General features: G+C 38.3%; 1 protein-coding gene across 5 annotated transcripts in view; it reads right to left on the bottom strand.

Moving 5' to 3' along the window:
- FBXO38 (F-box protein 38) overlaps window positions 1–19,935 on the bottom strand; it is a 46,688-nt gene extending 26,753 nt beyond the window's left edge. For 3 of the 5 annotated variants that reach the window (XM_019734360.2, XM_019734362.2, XM_019734363.2), the window contains exons 1-8: window positions 19,810–19,935; window positions 13,399–13,589; window positions 9,542–9,675; window positions 6,513–6,676; window positions 6,142–6,307; window positions 3,212–3,349; window positions 1,898–2,035; window positions 174–267 (exon numbers count right to left, since the gene is read on the bottom strand). In XM_019734360.2, the coding sequence (XP_019589919.1) occupies window positions 174–267; window positions 1,898–2,035; window positions 3,212–3,349; window positions 6,142–6,307; window positions 6,513–6,676; window positions 9,542–9,675; window positions 13,399–13,526 (962 nt within the window). In that variant the 5' untranslated portion in view covers window positions 13,527–13,589; window positions 19,810–19,935. Of the gene's footprint in view, window positions 1–173; window positions 268–1,897; window positions 2,036–3,211; window positions 3,350–6,141; window positions 6,308–6,512; window positions 6,677–7,041; window positions 7,100–9,541; window positions 9,676–13,398; window positions 13,590–19,287; window positions 19,407–19,809 lie in introns of those variants that run through there. The other 2 variants (XM_019734361.2, XM_074313735.1) reach the window with 2 other exon arrangements.
- Between the last annotated feature and the right edge of the window lie 23 nt (window positions 19,936–19,958).

Genomic DNA, 19,958 nt, shown 5'->3' with positions numbered 1-19,958 from the left:
TGACATAAGCTACCACTAAGTGATAACCCTATTGCTATGTAAAACAACTCCTTTGTATTTTACAGCTGAATAACGCATGATCAAACTTCATATACACAATCCCCCAAATTTTTGTAAAAAAGGGAAAAACATAAAATTCTAAACAAAAGACACAAGGTGAAGAGGAAACATACCTACGGGCAGCAGTGATGATGAGGTAACCAAGATCTACTTCAAGAGCGTTTTTGCAAGCTCCCAAAACAATAGTGTGCAAATTTCTAAAACCACCTAGTTAAAGGAGAAAAGGAACAAACAATAAACATTTCATTTGACCACATCATTTTTATTAAAGCATTTATACACACTTTAGATGATAACTATTTGTTTAAAAGTAAGTCTGTTTGTTCTTCTACTTATATTAATATCTCAAGATGAATTATGACTACTAGCCATTTCCTAAAAAAAAGATGAAAACAGATACTGTCATTCTAAAAATACGTTTTGACAGCATCTAAAAATTAGTCCAAATTATTTAGATTTTTAAGTAAGAATTCACTGAAAACCAGAAGCTCATGAGGGAATTGTAAAAAAGGGATCCCGACATTTTCTGGCCAAAGTTTGAACCTCCAACATATTATAAGGAATAAGACCAGCACTACTTTAATTTCAACTAGTTTTTTTTCATGTTTTTTAAACTTATACAGAGGGTGCCAAAAAAATGTATACACATTTTCAGAAAGGAAAAAACTGTATTAAAATTGTAATACTCAATATATACCAATAACAAAAGATGAATACAAGTCGTGTGTACATTTTTTGGGACCCTCGGTAGAGCAAAAAAAGTACACAAATCATTAATGTATACATAGCTTGATGAATTTTCACAAAAGATTGATTTGTTTTGAACTTTTATAAATAAAATCACACAGTATGTACACTTTTGTACATGGCTTCTTTTACTAAACATTTTGTTTATGACATCCATGAACATTGTTGCATATAAGCTATAGTTTGTTCATTCTCATTGCTGCACAGTATTCCATTGCGTGAATATGTTATATTTTAATTTTGCATGCTATTGCTGATAGGCATGTGCGCTGTCTTCACTTTGGGGTTACTATGAACAACGTTACTATGGACAATCTTGACCGTCCGTCTCCTGAAGAATACATTATGCGTTTCTGTTGGGTTTAAAGTACCATTATCATTAACATTGTGAATGATAATATCTATTTTTACAAATGGTACTTGATGATTTTCCATTTATACTTTGAATATCCAAAGTTAGATTTTTCAGTTCTCAACTATTAATCATCTATCTAGCCAAATTTCTTGGTACTTTTGCTGCAATGAGAAGACGATTAACACAGAGAGCATTCTATTAATATTACACATCATTATTTAAAATATAAAGGACTTAGAGAGTAAAATGATTTTTCTTTTTAAAAGCCATCATCTGATGGATGGATCTATATCCAAGTGATAAACATAAAAGCATTTTATATACTATAAAATACTAAACAAATGTTAGATATTGACATCACTAATACCTGAGTTTTTTTGTAGGCCTAGGGCATCCAAGTCAAAAAATATCTCATCATCAAAGGGCAACAGACATCCCTGTTAACGTTTCTCAGAAAGATTCCAAATATGTATTACTAAGTAGTAAGTATTAACAAGCCAGAAAACATGCCTATCACTGTATTATTTATTTTGGGAAGATTTAACACTGCATAAAAAAGAAATGAATACTAGCTCGCGCTCACGGTTACTTATTCTCCATGAAATACAACAGACAGAAAGTGAAATTACTAATAAGCATTTTTTTAAAAAAAAAGACTCAAAAGAAAAGTAAAATGCTCAATGATTTTTTTATATTGATTTTTAAAATATTTGGTAACTAAAGAAAAACAAATACCTGATCTCCAACTGTCTTCAACTACATGTTGGATAAGACCTCCAAGAAAAGGAACTCGAACCATTTCCAAATGTTCCAAGTTTCGGGCAGAGGCTAAGCCTGTTACTAGAGGGACATATTTCAAAGAGTTCGTTGGTCCTGGCATGGGGAAGGGTAAAAAAAAATTCAATGAAACAATATAAATTGCCTTGAAGATGAATTTTCAAATCAGCAGCTGAAACAAATAATTTATAAATTCTATGTCAGAAAATGACAGCCAAGTATTGCCTCGCTGCAATTTCTACTTAATAGAATGAAGGCATTAGCCTGTTAACCATATATTTATTTAGCATAAGGCCTTTTCAGCAACACGGGAGAGGTGTTTAGTATTTTTTGTAAATTCCCTGAAGCCTCAATAGTTTTGAGCTCAAAATAACTAAGGGGGGAAAGCCAAGTTGAAAATTTGATGCTTCACTCATGTAAATAGCTCAGTCATTTAAATAACTCTCTAAGCAATGACTCTTTTATTAGGTGTTATAGATGATCACAAGACATAGGGTCCTGTTGGTCAAAGAGTTTGTGCTTGACATGAAGATAAAATTAACATGAAAAAATTATAAAAAGATGGAACATATCAAATACAAAAATAACTTCTTCTACACTATATAAAAAAAGAAAAAAAGAAGGAAAGAGAAGAGTAAGGGAAGCAGAAAGAGGCAGAACTTGAAGGCTGTTTATAAGTAAAGAGGAGGAAGGAAGTGTGTAACTCAGGACCAGGAAATGATAATAAAGTGTAAGGAAAGAAACTAAGGTGAAGGTTGCAGGGTACAGTGAATAGGCAGGCCTGACTAGAAAAAAAGGTGTATCTTAGAAACGAGTCAGAAGTGATATCAAGAGGGGCGCTGGTTACTATGAACTCAGAAGCAGAATAGTTCCCACTTAACACTCTTGGGAAGCAGAGACACTGAAGGTTTCTGAACAGAAAAGTAGTATCAGAAAAGCAGTGTTTTATGCTTTAAGGCAGATTAGGTCAGATAATTATTTACATGCAGAACGACTAGGAGGCCAGAGACAAAGAAAGCACATAGAAATCTATTAAAACAATACTATAAAATGTAAAAGTGCCTATAAGAAATACGTCGAGACACTGGGATAGTGTTAAACACAAAGCATGTGTCTTCTGTCTTTAAACAAAAAGTACACTGATCTTCAAAAGGTGAGTAAGTTACAAAACATAAACAGTAATAGCAAAATATAATTTCCCTTACAAATGCAGCTATGGCGTTTGCTTTAGGCTACTACTTGTAGGATTCCACCATAACTATGTACCATTACCTGCACAGTTCCTCATGACGAAAGTTCGTAAGCTGATGCAAAGAAAGTCTTTGAATGGCTGTGGCTTAGTGAGTCTTACCCACTTCATGTAAAGGTGCCTTAGCATTGGGATACAAGGAATTTCAGGAACATTCACCCCTAAAACATATATACAAAAAAAGAATAAACAAGGAAATCACTAAAAGACTGTATATTGTGTATAAGTTCAAGAGTCTACTTTTCAAGCTGATAATTTATCCTTCATGGCTATTTTCATCAGAACAAATTACCTAATTAAAAGTCTGTAAGATTGGTGTAAAACAGTCTTATAAAGAACATTTTAAACAAACCATAACCAGACTAGTATTTTGTTATTTCTTTCGAAAAGGTACATGGGAAGATAGTATTAAAAAGTGTTTCTATGTTTTATACATACTAAGTCTCATAATTCTAAATCTTTCTCATAATTCACCCTTCCAGGATATATATGCCCAGTAGATATCAAATGAAAATAGGTTGTTGAAAGCAAAATAAAGAAGATGTAGAAGGAATACACAAAATTACTATCTGACTACCAATGCCCAATGTCCCACCAGTGGGAAAACAAAATTTCTCAACACAAAGGTAGACTAGCTGGCTTTAAATATGATTGTTTCAGGATGATATCCAGAGACAGAGCTTAAAGATATTTCTACAAATGTATGAATCTTAAGGATTTATAAATGTGTGGTAAGAGCCATTCAGCATTACACTGAGAAAGTGAGAAACCCGCCAGTCATTTATTTTAATATTTCAAATTGATAAAGATATTTACCCTTCTGATTCATGAATGGCTTAAGGCTAGGAATTGTACCTGAGGAGGACCATATCTGGAAGAAAGGGGATGCAGAGTGGGAGGAAAAGTCAGGAGATATGGAAGAAGAAAGGAAATAGGTAAATCTTGTAAATTCTAAATGGAAGGAAGCAGTTCGAGAAACTTGCCCAAGAGTCTAAACACTGTAGGCTACAGAAAAGCCAGGGGAGTGACACGTCTCTGAGAAAAAACCAAGGATCCAGCGTGATGGCATTTATTAGGTTGGTGCAAAAGTAACTGCGGTTTAAAAGTTAAAATAATTGCAAAAACCGCAATTACTTTTGCACCAACCTAATAATAAGCGGTAGTTGGGAAAACCAGTTTAAACTTTTAAACTTGAGTCAGTAGAAGGCCTCTTAGCAACAGTAACTAGCAATACTGGAGTACTTGAACAGTTCTTTAAAAGCTGAATGCTACAGAACGCTCCCACTGTACAGATGACTCCTTAACCTGGTCCTCCCAAAAAAGCATAGTTAACGTTAGCTTTGAACTATGTAGACTCACTGTATGGCAACAGATGGGGAATAAAACTGGGGATGAAAGCAAAGGAGGAAACGCAAGAAGCAGGGTGCAGACTGAGACTCAGGTTGCAGAATCCACAAAGGGATGTTTAGCATCTACCATGATGGTGGCAGTTCTGATTAAAAAACCCAAAGTAGCAAGGGTGAGACAGATCCAGACAACTACATCCTATGCCTAATCCATATTTTGCCCCAAATCTATTTTATAGATAAAGGACACAGTTATCTGTCTTCCCCAGCATGTTCATTAATTTACTATACACATTTGTATCACCATCACAGTGTTAAACTGTTGAATGAATCAAATGAATTAATGCAGTTCAATAACATTTACCAAGTACTTATATTTGCAATGAACTGTGACAAACATGGTAAATATAAAGACACAAAAACAAAACCTCTGATTTTACAGAGCTTATTATTATATACTTTGGCACAACAGCTAAAATCCAATTTCAAACTAGATATCCAAGTCCCTAACAAAACTACTCCCTGATCTTGTAAATGAAAGGTAGCTAGAGAGCTCTACTCTTCTTCCATAACTGTGCACAAGTCTTATCTAAGACCGACTCCTTATCATCCCCTGCTGCTCTCCCTTCACCACCTGACCCAGTTGTGGTAATTTCCAGTTCTTTGGGATCATCCCCAAAACATCTGGAATAATGCTTGGAACAGCAGATACTCCATATGTATGTGTTCAATAAAACATTGAATAAGTAAGTATTAGAAGTCAGACTATAGTAATAGAAGGCCCCCAAATTCCTTTCAGCAACCTAAGCCAAATCAACAAATTAAATTTGAGAAAATATTTGCCCTTGTCATTTACTTAGGTTGAAATTATTGGGATATAATATCCGAGAACATTTAGATGGAGAATGCACACTATGAGCACCGCAAATAAGGTGCCTTTGGGAAAAGACTACACCTGCCCCATGTCTCGGGGAAAAAGAGAAGCAGCAGTTTCCCACTGGATCTGGGTTGAAGAATACAGCAGAATTTCCTGCTTGGAGAAGATACAACTAAAATAAGAGTGATCTAGGAATTTTCATTCCGCAGTGTTTTAGAGCTGAGCTGTATAATAAAGTGACCACTAACTACATGTAGCTATTTGATGAATTAACATTAAATAAAATAAAACATTCAGTCCTTCTGTTTCATTAGCCACAGTGGAAACCACATGGGATAGTATCAATATAGGACATTTTCAACATCACACACAGTTATATTGGAGAACTCCCCTCCAGAGGGGAGAACTAGGACGAAAAGGTGGATATTAGAGAACAAGGGCAGGATTCAGGCTCTGTGAAAACAAAAAACAAAAAACCCAACAACTTTCAACTACTCAAACTGTCTTCAAAAAAGGAAATAGACTGGTTGTGAAGCAGTATTTCTCTCACCCCCCTACCTCCCACCCAGAGCTCTTTAATGGGAAATTTTTATACAAGTCTCACAAGCATATCTTTTGCCATCATCAAACAACAAAGCCATTTCTAAAATTCTCATTATTCCCTTTCAGTGAATTTTCAGTTATATGGCATTTTAAGGAGTCACAAGTGAGCCAAGAAACAGGTACTCACCAACTAAATGTAAAGTTTGAATTTTGGCTCCTACAGGAATTTTCAGTTTATTTTCAGGAGGAATTGGAAATGCTCCATTACGATTACGAAATTTCCCCAAAATATGAACATGTGGCATGTATGTCCAAATGGATTCTACCAATTCCAAATGAGAGGTCTCTACACCCTAGAAAATGCCAAAGCAAGCATAAAAAAAAAGCTTTTAATTTAGCATCCAAAGCTTATATTTCTGTATCATAAGTTATTAACTATGCAACGGAGCTTAAAAGTTTGTTATTAATGAAATTTACATGTGAGTGAACATGTTCTATCACTCTTTCGATTTATTTCATCAACTAGTTTAAGACAAATGCTCAACCAGATGTACTTACCACCAAGTTTGGGCATGCCTGCAAAGCTTCCAGGACTCCTGGAATGCTAAAAGCTTCATGACCCCGTACCCTTCGCCTCTCAAGGTATCTAGGGTGAAGGCCATATAGCTGTTCGACGTCTGGCATCTTCTTCAATAGTGTCAGAAAACTGGAATCTGTGAAACCTGAGAAGTTCAAAAGTATTAGAGCCAAGTTCATCTTTCCATTCATCAACATTTACTAGGTGCTTGTAATTTTTGCCAAAAGATAACACAACAAAAAAAGAGGTTTCCTTTTTAAATGTTCATAAGACTAACACAGCTGAACAAACAGCTAAACAGAAAATCTAGTCTTTTAGTAACAGAGAAAATGTGTCAGAAACTTCATTTATTCTGAGTTAATACTTTATAGTTGAGGCTTTTAACTGCTTATTGCCTTTTTTTGTTTTTGTTGCTGCTTTTAAGGCACAGAAATCTTCAACGAGGAACAACACACTTGTAACCCAGATAACCTGGACTATATGATGGGTGGGTGAGGAAGGACCACCTACCTGATCAACACCACCCTCCTCCTTCCCCAAAAGTACTTTCTGGTCCATAAGACCTCAAGGGCTCTGCAGAGCACGCAACAAAAAAACGAGTGAGCTATGATCCTCATCTCCAGGAAGCTTATAGTTCTAACCTAAATCCCACCTCAAACCTGGTTCTCTTCATCTATCCATTTCTTATTTACTCTGTCCTGGGTTTAACGATGACTCCCTGAACATTTTAGACAATTCATTCCTTTCACAAAGACAGATGCAAGTTGATAAGAGAATATAAGCGATCCAAACTAAGAGGACGCTGAGCTGGCAGAGGGCTCTTTATCTCTGAGGCCAGCTGTGCTCCCCAGTGGGAATCGACCAGATGGGAACAGAAGGAGGCAGGTTACTGCCACAGCAGAAGGTGCTGGTGACATAAGTAGGGAAACAAGTCTCATATAGATGGTACTTTATTTATCTGGGGCTTTTTGTTTTTAATACAGGTTGTCAGAAAGCCAACTGTCTGCTCACAAATGACAAATAAAAACATTAACACTCAAGAATAAAAATGAAGCCTAAGTCACTAAGTCTTACACACTACAGTTCTCAAAAGTTGTTCTGTTTGTACAGGGCTACTCCAGATATGTTAACTTTACAATCATGAAACTGAAGAGTAAGAAGGGACCTCAGAAATTACTTGGTCTCTCTAATTATAGTAACAGTTCATATTATTACCTTGTATAGTAACCTTTACTGACTGAACTATTCAAAGTGTTAATCATTTTACATGTTTCTTATCTATTCTTACAACCTGATGAAAAAGGTTATCACCCCCTTTACAAATGTAAAAAAAAAAAAAGAAACAGATCTTGGAGGAGTTTAAAAGCTATCATGTGGCAGTGGCAGAGCCCAAATTCAAAACCAAGTCTAACCTCTGCCAATGTCCATCCTCTTTTGTGGTATGTGACCCATTGCGTCTCACTAAAATGTGGTTCAAGTTCAACCTCCTTGACAGAGATGGCATGAGAATCCAGAGAGATCACATATGTAAACCATAAGGTATTATATAAAAACCTTAGTGAGCATTATTATACAGAGGACCAGGCTTTAAACCCCAGGGAACAGGCCAGGATGCACTAGCAATCAGGGTCAGGACGAGCTTATTTAGGCTACAGACTGTGTGCTGTGACTTTCTTTTTATATTCAGTGCAGGGATGGGAAGCTTTGGGCTCAAGGTATTTCTCCCAGTCTGAAAGAAGTCAGCAATGTGCATACAAATTCTTCTTAGCCTGTATCATGTGGGAGCTCCACTATCCTCGTCCTTATACAGATCCCGTCTCCAGAATCCCTGCTGGCCTAACCTCTGTTAAAGCAAATCCAATATAAGGAATGACAGTCATTTTCACACAGCCCTACTGTTTTCTCTCCTGCTATAAATGATCACACTCTGGAATAAGATGACTCCTTCTCTCTTAGGATGGTTTCTTTAAAGTATTTAAAGACGATTGTGGTTTGCTTTCTACCAAGCCAAGTGCTAGCCTCAGGTCTTTATAATGTTCTTCACAAAAGGTATACACTGGTAAATACGTTGGCCAACTGATAAGAGTTACCAGTTGACGGATGACCCTCTTGCAAGGATACAGTACCCCAAGCTGTACAATATTCCATCACGCCAGAGATAGTCTCTTCTGTTCCACACAATAGGACAGACCAAGACAATTATCTCCTCAACCCTTCACTTCTGTCCAGGCTCCCGGCTACCCAGTCTTATCAAGTTTTCTAAATATCAGAATCTGAACATTGCTGATGAAAGGTGGCTAAAAGACGTTTAAAATTGCTAAACAACAGGTTAAAAAAAAAAGCACTAATTAATGGACTGATGTTAACCAAAAAGAAGTCTGACTGGCTCCTAATTTTAATTCTTGCCTTTCATGTGTGTTCTGCTTAACCAAGTCGTCAACTTTCTTTTCTCCTGCTCTCTTTATCTGAAGTCCATTTGGCATGGTTTGACCTGCAAGGCCAATGCCTTATTTGAGAATCTCCAGGACCTAATACGGGCCTTTTAAAAGTGCTACAGAAATTAAAGTTCCAAACATGGAATTTCTGTGGCTTATAGCACAGCTTTACAAAAACTGATAAATATTTGTTTAACCAGAGGTGCATTAAGGGGTACAGGAAAATTATGAAAACCTGCATCGTAGAACAAAGGATACTTTGTCTAATGTGATAGACATATCTTTAGTTAATAAAAGGCTCAATAAGTATTCTCTAATCATATATATTGTGGAACAGGCTGATGTAGTTCCTTAATGGAGCAGGAAATGAAAACAGACCACTAAAACAGTCAAGCATCAGGCAAAATGTATTGTATTAACCTAAACTAACCTAAATAATTTAGATAAAATCCTGCCTCCCTACTTACAAGGTGATTCCGATGACCTATCTCAAGACGACAAGTAACATTTGATGGGAACATTACTGTTAGTGTCTCGTAGGGCTCCCCTGTACCTTACAGGCCAAATCCACTTACCGCTGGGCATGTATTCCCACCACCGCCCTGCGCAGAGATCCACAACCCTCACAACTCTTAGATACAGGGTCACTGCTTCCTTTAGCTTCCGGGAAAGACACTCCATACACATGATATCCTGCAGAGGGAGGTACCTTTGTGAGAGAAAGAAACTCGTATTTATCAAGTGGGTTAAGTATTTCTCTCCCTGATGGGTTATTTGTTTCCTTCCCTCATTCTCCTACCTCTCAAATGAAATAAGACCTTAGGTATTCACAGGGTTTTTAAGATTAACATCGTATATGGCTTTTTACTAAAAACAGGTTAAGTCAGCAAATATTTAAGTATTGCATTCCCTACACAAGGCATTTGATAGAACTTCTTTTAAGTTTTTAAGGACAAAGGAACTGTCAAAAGACAAAAAAAGGAAGAAAAATATCAGTACATTTTAAGGCAACTAAAGGACTGTAAGGAAGATCAGAGAGAACTGATCAATTTGAACATGGCCACCATTATTTCAAAACTTTTACAAGATCCACTTCCTATAAGGGCTAAAAAATTCCTCTCTGCTCCCTTAAGACCACCCACAAACTCTACTATTTTCTCCATCAAGAGATATGTATACTAAGTATATTGTATATAATTTTTTCCTAGATCTTTTACCTTTTCAGCCACACACTCTGACAAAAGTATTGCATAAGCACTGAGACACTTCATCTGAAAAACCATTTCCTCTTTTCCAACCTCCTGTTATTTCTTCCTTCCTGAAACTTTTCAACTAACCTTTACTTTTGTTCTGTTTCCAATGATACCAATGTCTATTTTGAAAGACCAGAAAATCTCATTCTCTCTTTAACATTCTTCATGCATACCTAGATTCATTTCTTTTTTTAATGGTAAACACTACCCTTTATTGAGCTGGTTTGTGTCACAGAAAATGTAAGGAAGTTATTGTTTCACAACTTGACAAGATAGGTTGTTCTGTCTGCCACACAGCTCACCCCCAATCCATTTTCTTCCTTCCTCTGCTCTGCTGTGTACCCTCCCCCTCTGGCTATCAGCTGACTTTGGCCACTGTCAAGAACAAACAGAGGCTTTCTGCTGTTGCTAGTCCCTTAGTTCAATTCTCCAACATCCTTCATTGATTCCCTTAACCCTACCCACACCTCTCTAAATAGTCCCTTCATTAAATTATCTTCCAGTTCCAGCTGAGTGTTTTCTGCTAGAACCCTCAATGATAAAGTAGGTGCTGACTTCATTTTGCAAGTGGTGACATGGCTCAAAAAAGTTTATCTGCAAAAAGTCAACACCTAGTTAAGAGAGAGGAAGAGCAGGGATGTCTACACAGGTGGGTCTAATTCCTAAAAATTAAGCTAATTCTAAAACAAAAGTCCAAGTATGCCTGCTGAATATTTCTCTACTCCATTTTTTTCTATCTCTGGCCCCTTTCCCTTTTCCTTGGAAACTATTTAAAAAGAGAATCAAATCAAATTCTCTACAGAAAAACCATTACTGCTAACTTAATGTGCATTCTCCATAACTCAGTATAAGTAGGACAATTTTCAGAAACTATACAACTTCACATTTTATAAGCAATGAAAAATATTAAATTTGTTTTCTAAATCAAGTTTTGCCACTAAAACATTTTCCCCCAAAATGATTGTTATCCAAAGTATTTGCCTGAGTTAATATTATATTCCCTTTAAATACAAACAGACCAGTAATCACCTGAAGTTTATCTTACATCACATTTGCCCTCAGAAAAACAAATGTATTTTTCCTTCATATATAGTCAATGGGCTAGAGTTCAAAAGGCAGATCAAATACATTTTAGAAAAGATGTGTTAACATGGCACATAGAGCAAAGACTAGGTTTCTAAGGAAGCCAGTTTTTCTTGTTTCATGAAAACATGCTAAGTAGTTACTACAAAATTACAATGTGGGTCCTGAGATAAAAACTTTAGAAGCCTAAAAATAAACCTTTTTTTTAGAATTCACATCTCATACCAAATTCAAGTGTTCAGCTTAGTTCACAGTTCATCTTACATTCTGCCAATTTGCTACATGTTTTTTTTACATTATAAGCAGGGTAACATCCTTCTAGATCCCAATACTTCCATCTGAATATTATTTGAACTGAATAATGTTATTTGATCCACTCTCAATTTAAAATATGGTCCAATTTGTTCCCATGTCCTACAATTATTCAACAGCATCTAACACACAAGCCTGGAAACAATTTTACCTATGATTTCTTCTAGAATTGTAAAAGCTTTATTGTTTATTTCACTGATGTATTTAGAATTTAGTTGTCAGATACGAGACATAAGAACATCCTTTTATTCTTTTCTCCAAATGGTTTTGAGGTTGTGACATCACTGCTGTATAATCCACAAAGCTCCTCCTCATTGATGTGAATACCAAGGTTTTCATAAACTAGACCCCAAATATATTTGAGTCCGCACATGGAGCCTATATAAGCAGTTTGTCTGTTTTACTCAAATGTCTGGATATCTCCTCCAATACCAAATACTTAATTATTGTATATTTTAGAATATATTCATATTTGAACATCTGGTAAGATTATAGACTCCTTTACCAAAAAAATTTAGCTATCCTGGCAGACTTTTTTCTGCCAGATCAACTCTAGTATCATTGTTATGTTAAAAAAACAAAAACAAAAAGTGTTATTTTAATTGAACCTTCTATTCCCATTCAGAACTGAACAAAAACTACACTACGTCACAGAATAAGAAACTGCAGAAGATAAGGACTAATACAAATTTATATAAGAAAGATAAAATGCTTATGGTTCCCCAAAGTAACTCTGCTATCACTATTTTACAATTTTTCAATCTGCAAATATTCAATAATTTAAAAAAATTCAAAACATTTCTAAGAACTTCATTTACGGAAATTTCCCCTAGGTAAATAACCTAAAATAAATGAAAATCCAGAAGCTTCGAAAAGTTCATTGTAATTGTATAAACTACTGGAAACAATCCAGACATTAGGGAAAAGGTAATTATCGTGTCACAAGAATAGAACTCAATGACTAAAATGATAATTATGAAGACCATGTGAAAATAGGCAGTACACAATCATAACCATTAACACTTACCAAGCATTTAAGCCATACAATGTGTTAAGTGCTTTAAAAGCATTATCTCATTGAATTCTTATAATAACATCTTTATATCTATCATTGGTCCACCCGCTAGTAAATGAGATTCAGGATTCAAACTCAGGTACCCAACTCCAGTATGTTAGGAATTATTTGAATGGATAATGACTGAAAGAAGGGAGCAAGGGGAACTAGAATTTTTGTGTTTATTTAACTATTGTTTTGTTTTGGGTTTTTTGTTTATTTAACTACTGTTATAATGCAGTTTGGATTAAAATATAATTTTGAAAAAGATTTTGAAAAAGCTTATCACCAAACAACTGTAATACGTGCACTGCATATGGTAATGATGGGTATTTCACTAAACTTTTGTTTCAATCACTTACGTGTATGCACATACTAAGCAAAACGGGTGTTTCTCACTGCAGACGGTAGTCAGAAAAGTCAGAAACACTGCCTTATGTATAGTACTGTAATAACAGTTCAACAAATCAGTCAATAAGAACTCCACGCTATCCAATCGAACTTCCTGCCACAAAATACATATTCTCTGTCTTCACCACCTGCGATGCCCTACACAGCAGCCACTTGCCACATAGGGCGACTGCAACTGAGGAACTGGATTTTAAATTTTATTTAATGTAAGTTTAAATGCCATATGTAGCTAGCGACTACCATATTGGACAGCGTACTCTAGGATTTGTTTGTACTTACACATTCCAGGTAGGTGTAAGTCAACCAAACAAAGTCTTACCTAAAAATATGGCAAAGCACTTCATGTGAAAGTTGATTCATATAGTCCTTCGTTTCATCTGATACAGATTCTTCAGGGATCTCATTATTCATGAGACAAGTTTTAACACTTTTCTTTCGTGGACCCATTGCTGCGTTATCTCCAGTATCAAAGAGCAAATCTCTCCTCTTGGTTACTTGAGTTCAAAGCACCTGAAACCAAGCAGAGAATAGACTAAAGCACCAAACCCAGATGCAGAAATTATCCCTATGAAACCTAGGTAAAACATTTATTTTAAAATACAGGCAGACAAAGGTAGTGCTATAACAAACGGTACAGACCACATTCAAATTAATAAAATTATTACACAAAAGGCGCAGAACATCGTTTTCTGAAGAGCAGTAGAGAATACAGAAACGCATTATTTAGAATAAGTAAAAATCTAAGGAACCAGGAATCCTGGAATCTAATTTCTTTTCAGACACTTCCTAGCTAATTCACTCAATTTCTCCAAACTTCAATTTCTTCATCTGTAAGGTAAGATCTCTCACTTCCGACAGTCAGTCGATTGGCTATTCTGATCAATTTTACCACAATACTGCTCCTGCATCAAATCCCACTGGCTCTCAGGCCTCTATCAACACTCACCGGGCTACTGCAATGGCTTCTAAGTAATGGCCACCACTGTACCCCCAGGGTCTGGCACAGTAGGCCCACATTAAATAATCTGCTGAATAAATGCTTACCATACCACACGGAAGCTAGAGTTAGCTTTTAAAAACATTCCTCTGCTTGCGTAAGTGAAAAGAGCAAGATGTAGAATTTGCATATAAGAAAAAGGAAAAATATGTTTGTGTGTGCATGGGACATTTTTGGAAGCATCCACGACAAAATATTAACAGTGGTTAACCTCTGGAGAGGGAGACAGAGGTTTAGGAAAGTAAGACAGAGACTTTTACTTTTCATATTTTTTGAATATTTTAGATTGGTCATGTATATTATATTTGTTAAAAAACAAACAAAGACAAAATCAGCCTGCAAGGAATCCAGTTTCTAGAGTAAAATCTTTCCAATCTGGCCTCAAGCCACCTTTTCAAGCTCATCTTTCAATCCTTCCCACTTGCTCCTCAGGACTCACTCCAAGTGCACCAATAGCCTGGTTTCCCCAAACACACTGATCTTCCATTCGGACTAAGCTATTAACTCTGACTAGAATGTCCTTCCCTTCCTTTTAGTTTTTTGCCTAGAAAACCACTGTTTTCTTTTTTTAATCTGCCTTCAAAATCTAGTTTAAATGTTAAGTACTCTGAAAACTTCTGCTCACCCCCTTTTCTGAACTCCCTGAAAGACTTAACATACGCTTCTACTACAGCAATATTTTATTAGTCGTGTCTGTGCTGGGAAAAGGAAAAGCTCTCCATCTCCCGCCTATAGATGATAAGCCCTGACTCATGACAAATCCTCAGGTGACTGATGGATCTCTCCATGTCTCCATATGCAGCCAGTAGCTTCAAGGCTGCTAGAACCATCTCACGCTCCTATTTGCTACCACAGCACTCAAACTCAGCAACAAGCCCATAACCCTGGCAATCGTGTACTCAGATTTGACTCCAATAAAGACCCATAATAAACAGCTACTCTTCAGCACTGAAATGAGTCAACAAGACGATTAACCAGTATAGAGCAATCCAACCATGGATTAAGTCTCTAGCGGTTATGTTTTAGCACACACTTCACCTTTAAGCATCTTGACAACTCTAAACATTCACGGATAACATGTGCTTGACTTCTCATCATTTAAGTAAAAATCTTTCTTAGCCCTTCCCCCTTCTTTTTCTTCACCAAATCCACACCACTTAATAATTTAATTTACATCCTCATCTTATGACTCCACCTTTTATTGTACCTTGTTTTTTTTGCAATGCTGTGGTTTTGAGTGAATCAGATTCAGTAGCCCCATTCGAATTTTTAAAACAAACTACATTTGCATTTTTAAACCAAATAGAGGGCATCTTAAGTATCACTGAGTTCATCAAGTCCACTTGTTCGGAACTCAGAAAAATATTTACTCACAGATATGACATTATACAACATCATATAGAGGTTATGTTTCCAGCAAGCCCACAAAAATCGGTTTAACGTACAGAAGGCATTAACATTACCAAGGGGCCTAAATTAGCAGGTCTAACACTGAAAGTGTAGGTGAATTTGTATGTGTACTCGCCATATCATGCCTAGAATTGAAGTCTTGGTCATGTAGCTAATACCTACTCAGCAGTAGGCGGAAGAGCGCCCCCTACTCTAAGTGTCTGGTGGGGAAGGGACTAGTGGAGAGGAACACTGATGGAAAGGATAAGATCTCCGTCCTATAACTAGGGGTTTAACAGGACAGGACCTAGAGACAGGGAAAACCCATCAGTCCAAGGAGGTGCCCCTGGAAATGTTCAGGAGATAAAAAGCTTCCTCATTAAAGGATTCACGTATCTTGCCTTCCCATCACTCAAACTGTAAAGGACAGCAAATTGTTTCAGCTAAACTTGGCTTCATCTTCACTCACGTGAACTAACAGCTAGACCATAAGCACTTCATCCCAGGCACAGATTAAGAGCAGTCCGGTATCCCTGTGTGAGAAGAAAACACCATGCAAGACATGCAAAGTCCCAAGTGATCTCTTGTACGGTGCACTCTCTTAATTGCTTTTCTTTCACTAGGATGAGGGATAAAAGCAAGTGAGCACAGAAAATTGCCACAACTAGCTTTCTAGGTCTTAGTTTCTTCCTACCCCTATCTCCTAAAAATATTACCATTTGCCACTTGAGAAAGTCAACAAAGAAGGGAAGGTTCAAAGCAGCAGCAGGTTAAAAGGGAAAGAATGGAGGAGCATTCCAGTTATCAGCAATAGATCAAGATGGGACATTGCAGTTGGTTTAGCAAAGGAGTCATAGAGGTTAAGGGAGAGGTGAGTGTAAGTAACAAGTGAGCATAAATGTGTGAAGACTATAGTTTGCAGCAATGGGTCATTTCTAAGGTTAGCAAATTCTGGAAGCTTAAACTCCAATCCTCAAAAAAACGTCATTCTACAGAAATACAGAAACCCAGAATATTATAAGTTGAAGGGGCCCACAGAGGCTACCTCGTCACACAGTTCTTAATTTTTTGGAGTTACAAACCCATCTGAGATGATGATGAAAGCCGCACATCTTCTCCCCAAGAGAAAAACAAAACATATGCAGCCTCATGTACACTGAATTACAGCAGGGGTTTCACAGACACATCAAAGCTCATCCAGAGGTCCCTATCCAAGAATGGCTTTCTCAATTTTCAGATGGACACAGGACCACAGAAGATAAGTCACTTGCCCAAGGGCACAGGACGGGGGATTCAGACTCCCCACCTCACACTACCCCCCTATCATCAAGTCAGTCCTCGCACCTGGGCTGTCTATGCCCCAGTGCTTGGAGATGGGCTTCTGGAAGCTCTGACAGAACTCCTGCTGACTGCACCCTCTTTCACAAATTAGGGTTTGTGGTCCATCTAATTTAGGCCCCCACACAGTAGCCTCCAGCAGCCCTGGGTACGCTACAGTCATTCTGTGGCTGTCTATTGCAGACCTTAGCCACAGGAAGCACCATTTTTGTCCTGGCAGCCCAACTACATTCTAAGTAGTAAGCCTGTGTTGTTTGTGAGTATTCTTCCATAACACAGTTCCTCTTCGGTATACTGTTCTTCTAACCTGCCAGTTCCAATCTCCACCCATCCCAAACAAAACGACACTATCCTCTGCTAATTCAGTTCATTCTGGTTGTTCCCAAATTGTTCCCAAAATTGATCAGTTTTTTAATCCTTAGCCCCTTAGCCCTCAAGGCTATCTCCACCTCTTGTAGGGGAGCACCAACATTTCCTTGCTTATAAAATCGAGTTATTTTCCTTTTAATCCTCTATTACCATTATAGAGGTGTTAACACTTATTCACAATTCTCGCAACCGCTGATATCTATAAAAGACCTATGTAAATTCACTCCTTTACTCCCTAAATGTCACAACTAACATTTAGGGAGTAAAGGTACGTCAATTCCTATACCTGGTCAATCGTTGTCAACATCCTCCTCCATCCCTGACTTATTCTACTAATTACTCCCTTCCCCAGATCACATCATATGCTCCAGGGTATTTGTTTGCCTCTTCTTACATACTTTACAGGGCAGATAAACAAACTGACCTTACAGCTAACCAGAAATCTTAGGGACCTCTTATTTTATAAAATGTTCACAATTCTGTATCAATCTCTCATTCTAACTAGTAACAATTCTCTGGAGAAATTCCTCCTTTTCTTGATTGCTATTGTCTATCTGTCTATGTATCTCTCCATCCATCCACTCATCCATCTATCCCAGGGGTATACAAACTGCAGCCCGCGATCCATTTTTTATTGGCCCGCAGCAAATTCCAAAAATATATTTAGTTTACTTAAATAAACCAGGTGAGGCAATACGTACTTCACCTCGAGTGAGTGGCCCAGCTATTTGTGTATTTTACCGCATATGGCCCTTGGTGAAAACCACTGAAAAAAGTTTGGACACCTCTGATCTATCCTTTAAGTAATCCATCCTTTACTCAATCAATTACTTACTTCCTTCTAAGTGCTAGATGGTAACAAAGTCTTTCTTCCCATGAAGCTCACAGTCTCAGAGTGGAGATAGATTCATTCTATCCAGTTTCTTACAACTCAATTCATTTCAATTCTTACAACTTAAATTACTTTTCATTACCCTCACCTCTTTCCCATTTAAAACGCCCAAAGTCATCATCTTAACTGGTCAAGGGCTTCCCTGTCCTTCAGTTTTCTAATGCCTTTCTTCAGTTTTTACTGGCTTCAGCTTGCTCATATCAAAGTAATCCTTCATGTCACTTAACTTGATCCCATTCTCATATCATACATCTTCCATGTCTCCTACCTAGGACAGCCTCTCTTGCCTAAAGAAATAACACACCACATCCACCAAGGTGCTCAGATAAAAAACAAACAACTACAGTGCCGAAAGGGTATAGGAATCACCCAGTCCAATCGTTCATTTTCCAGATACGGGAAGTGAGGCCCAGAGAGGTAAGCTGGGTTGCCCTAAGTCATAAAGTCACAAAACACAACTGCAAGGACCCAACGCGTCAGTTCCAGTTCCAGCCCAATTTTATTTCACTATGTTCCTTTACCTTACTGGAATAATTCTTTACCTAAACAAGACATAAAAATCGCTGCATCACAAATTTTAAAGACAGGGAAGAAGGTTTAGGGATCACCTACACAGTAATTGTCAAAAATGAAAGTTAAAAATTACACACACTGATTTTTCCATCTATCTGACTACATATGTACCCTCTACACCTCACGTTTACTCTCCCCCAGAGAATCATGGCCTTATAGGGCCATTATTTTATTCTTCAGTTGTGCTGAGAGTACGGGATACGGAGGGGGCTTAAGAACCAGGGACCCAATTCAACACCTTCATTTGCCAGATGAGAAATCTCAAGTCCTGAGAGAGGACAGAATTTGCCCAAAGTGAACCAGCAAGATAACAGCAAAAAAACCCAAGGTCTCCTATTTTTCAGATTGGTGTGTTTTACACTGCTGGTATGAGGTCCTAAAACAAAGTCTGCGGGACAGAGCTCCCCACTGCACAAGACCCTTCCTAGGTGCCCATTTGCCCTTGGCCGGCTTGGGGTCGGGGGGAAAAAACCACGATACACGTCTTTGATCAGTCAGCTCCTGGCTATACAGTATGTAAGGAAGACACGCTTTTCAGGTCTGTCTCTAAGGAAAGCCTCCTTGAAAGGGAGTTGAGAATCTGATTTTTCAGAGCTGGGAGGGGCATGAGAGTCACCCAAAACATTCATTTTACAGATAAGCATCCTTACCACAGTACAGGTAATGGACCTGGGCACGGACACATAGTGAGTCGGTAAGACTAGCACTTGGGGTTCCTGACCCCGGGGCTGGCGTCTCTCACAGATGTATTCGTTGGGTCCGGCGCAGGCACATCCCCTCAGTACGCGGACTACACGCCCCCTTCAATTTACTGGCTTAAACGCTGAGACTGAACATTAAAACCGTGGAATTCAGGACGCCCGGAGGGGACGGGGGTCCCAGAAGCGGTCGCAGCCAAACTCCTTCCTTTTGTTGAAGAAATCGAGATCCACCGAGGGTTCTGTATGCTGGAATCTTGAGCCCGATTCAGACAAGGTGGCAAACCTCGCAACCAAGGCCTAGAAGGCCAAGCACCACAGACCCAATCCCTGCCTTCCCGGGAGCTCTAGGCCCGAGAGGGGCTCGAGACCGAAAGCCAGGAAATCGGGAGCCCCGGAGCCCGCAGCCCGCCACACGCACCCCGGGCTCTGCGGCCCGCCTCCCGTCCCCGGGCCCACCGGCCACCGCCTTACCTACGCCGGGCCGGGGCTGTTGTTGTGGTTGAGAGGGAGGGAGAATCCCTACCGACGCTTCCCGCGGCCCCCACCGCCGCGGCGCTTCCGCTTCCGCCGCCGCCGCCGGAGCATTTCCGGAGTGTTGTCATCCGGGGCTGGGCCGGTAC

The sequence above is a fragment of the Rhinolophus sinicus genome, linkage group LG10, assembly GCF_036562045.2.
Source record: "Rhinolophus sinicus isolate RSC01 linkage group LG10, ASM3656204v1, whole genome shotgun sequence".
Lineage (NCBI taxonomy): Eukaryota > Metazoa > Chordata > Mammalia > Chiroptera > Rhinolophidae > Rhinolophus > Rhinolophus sinicus.
This window is presented reverse-complemented; position numbering and strand designations above follow the sequence as displayed.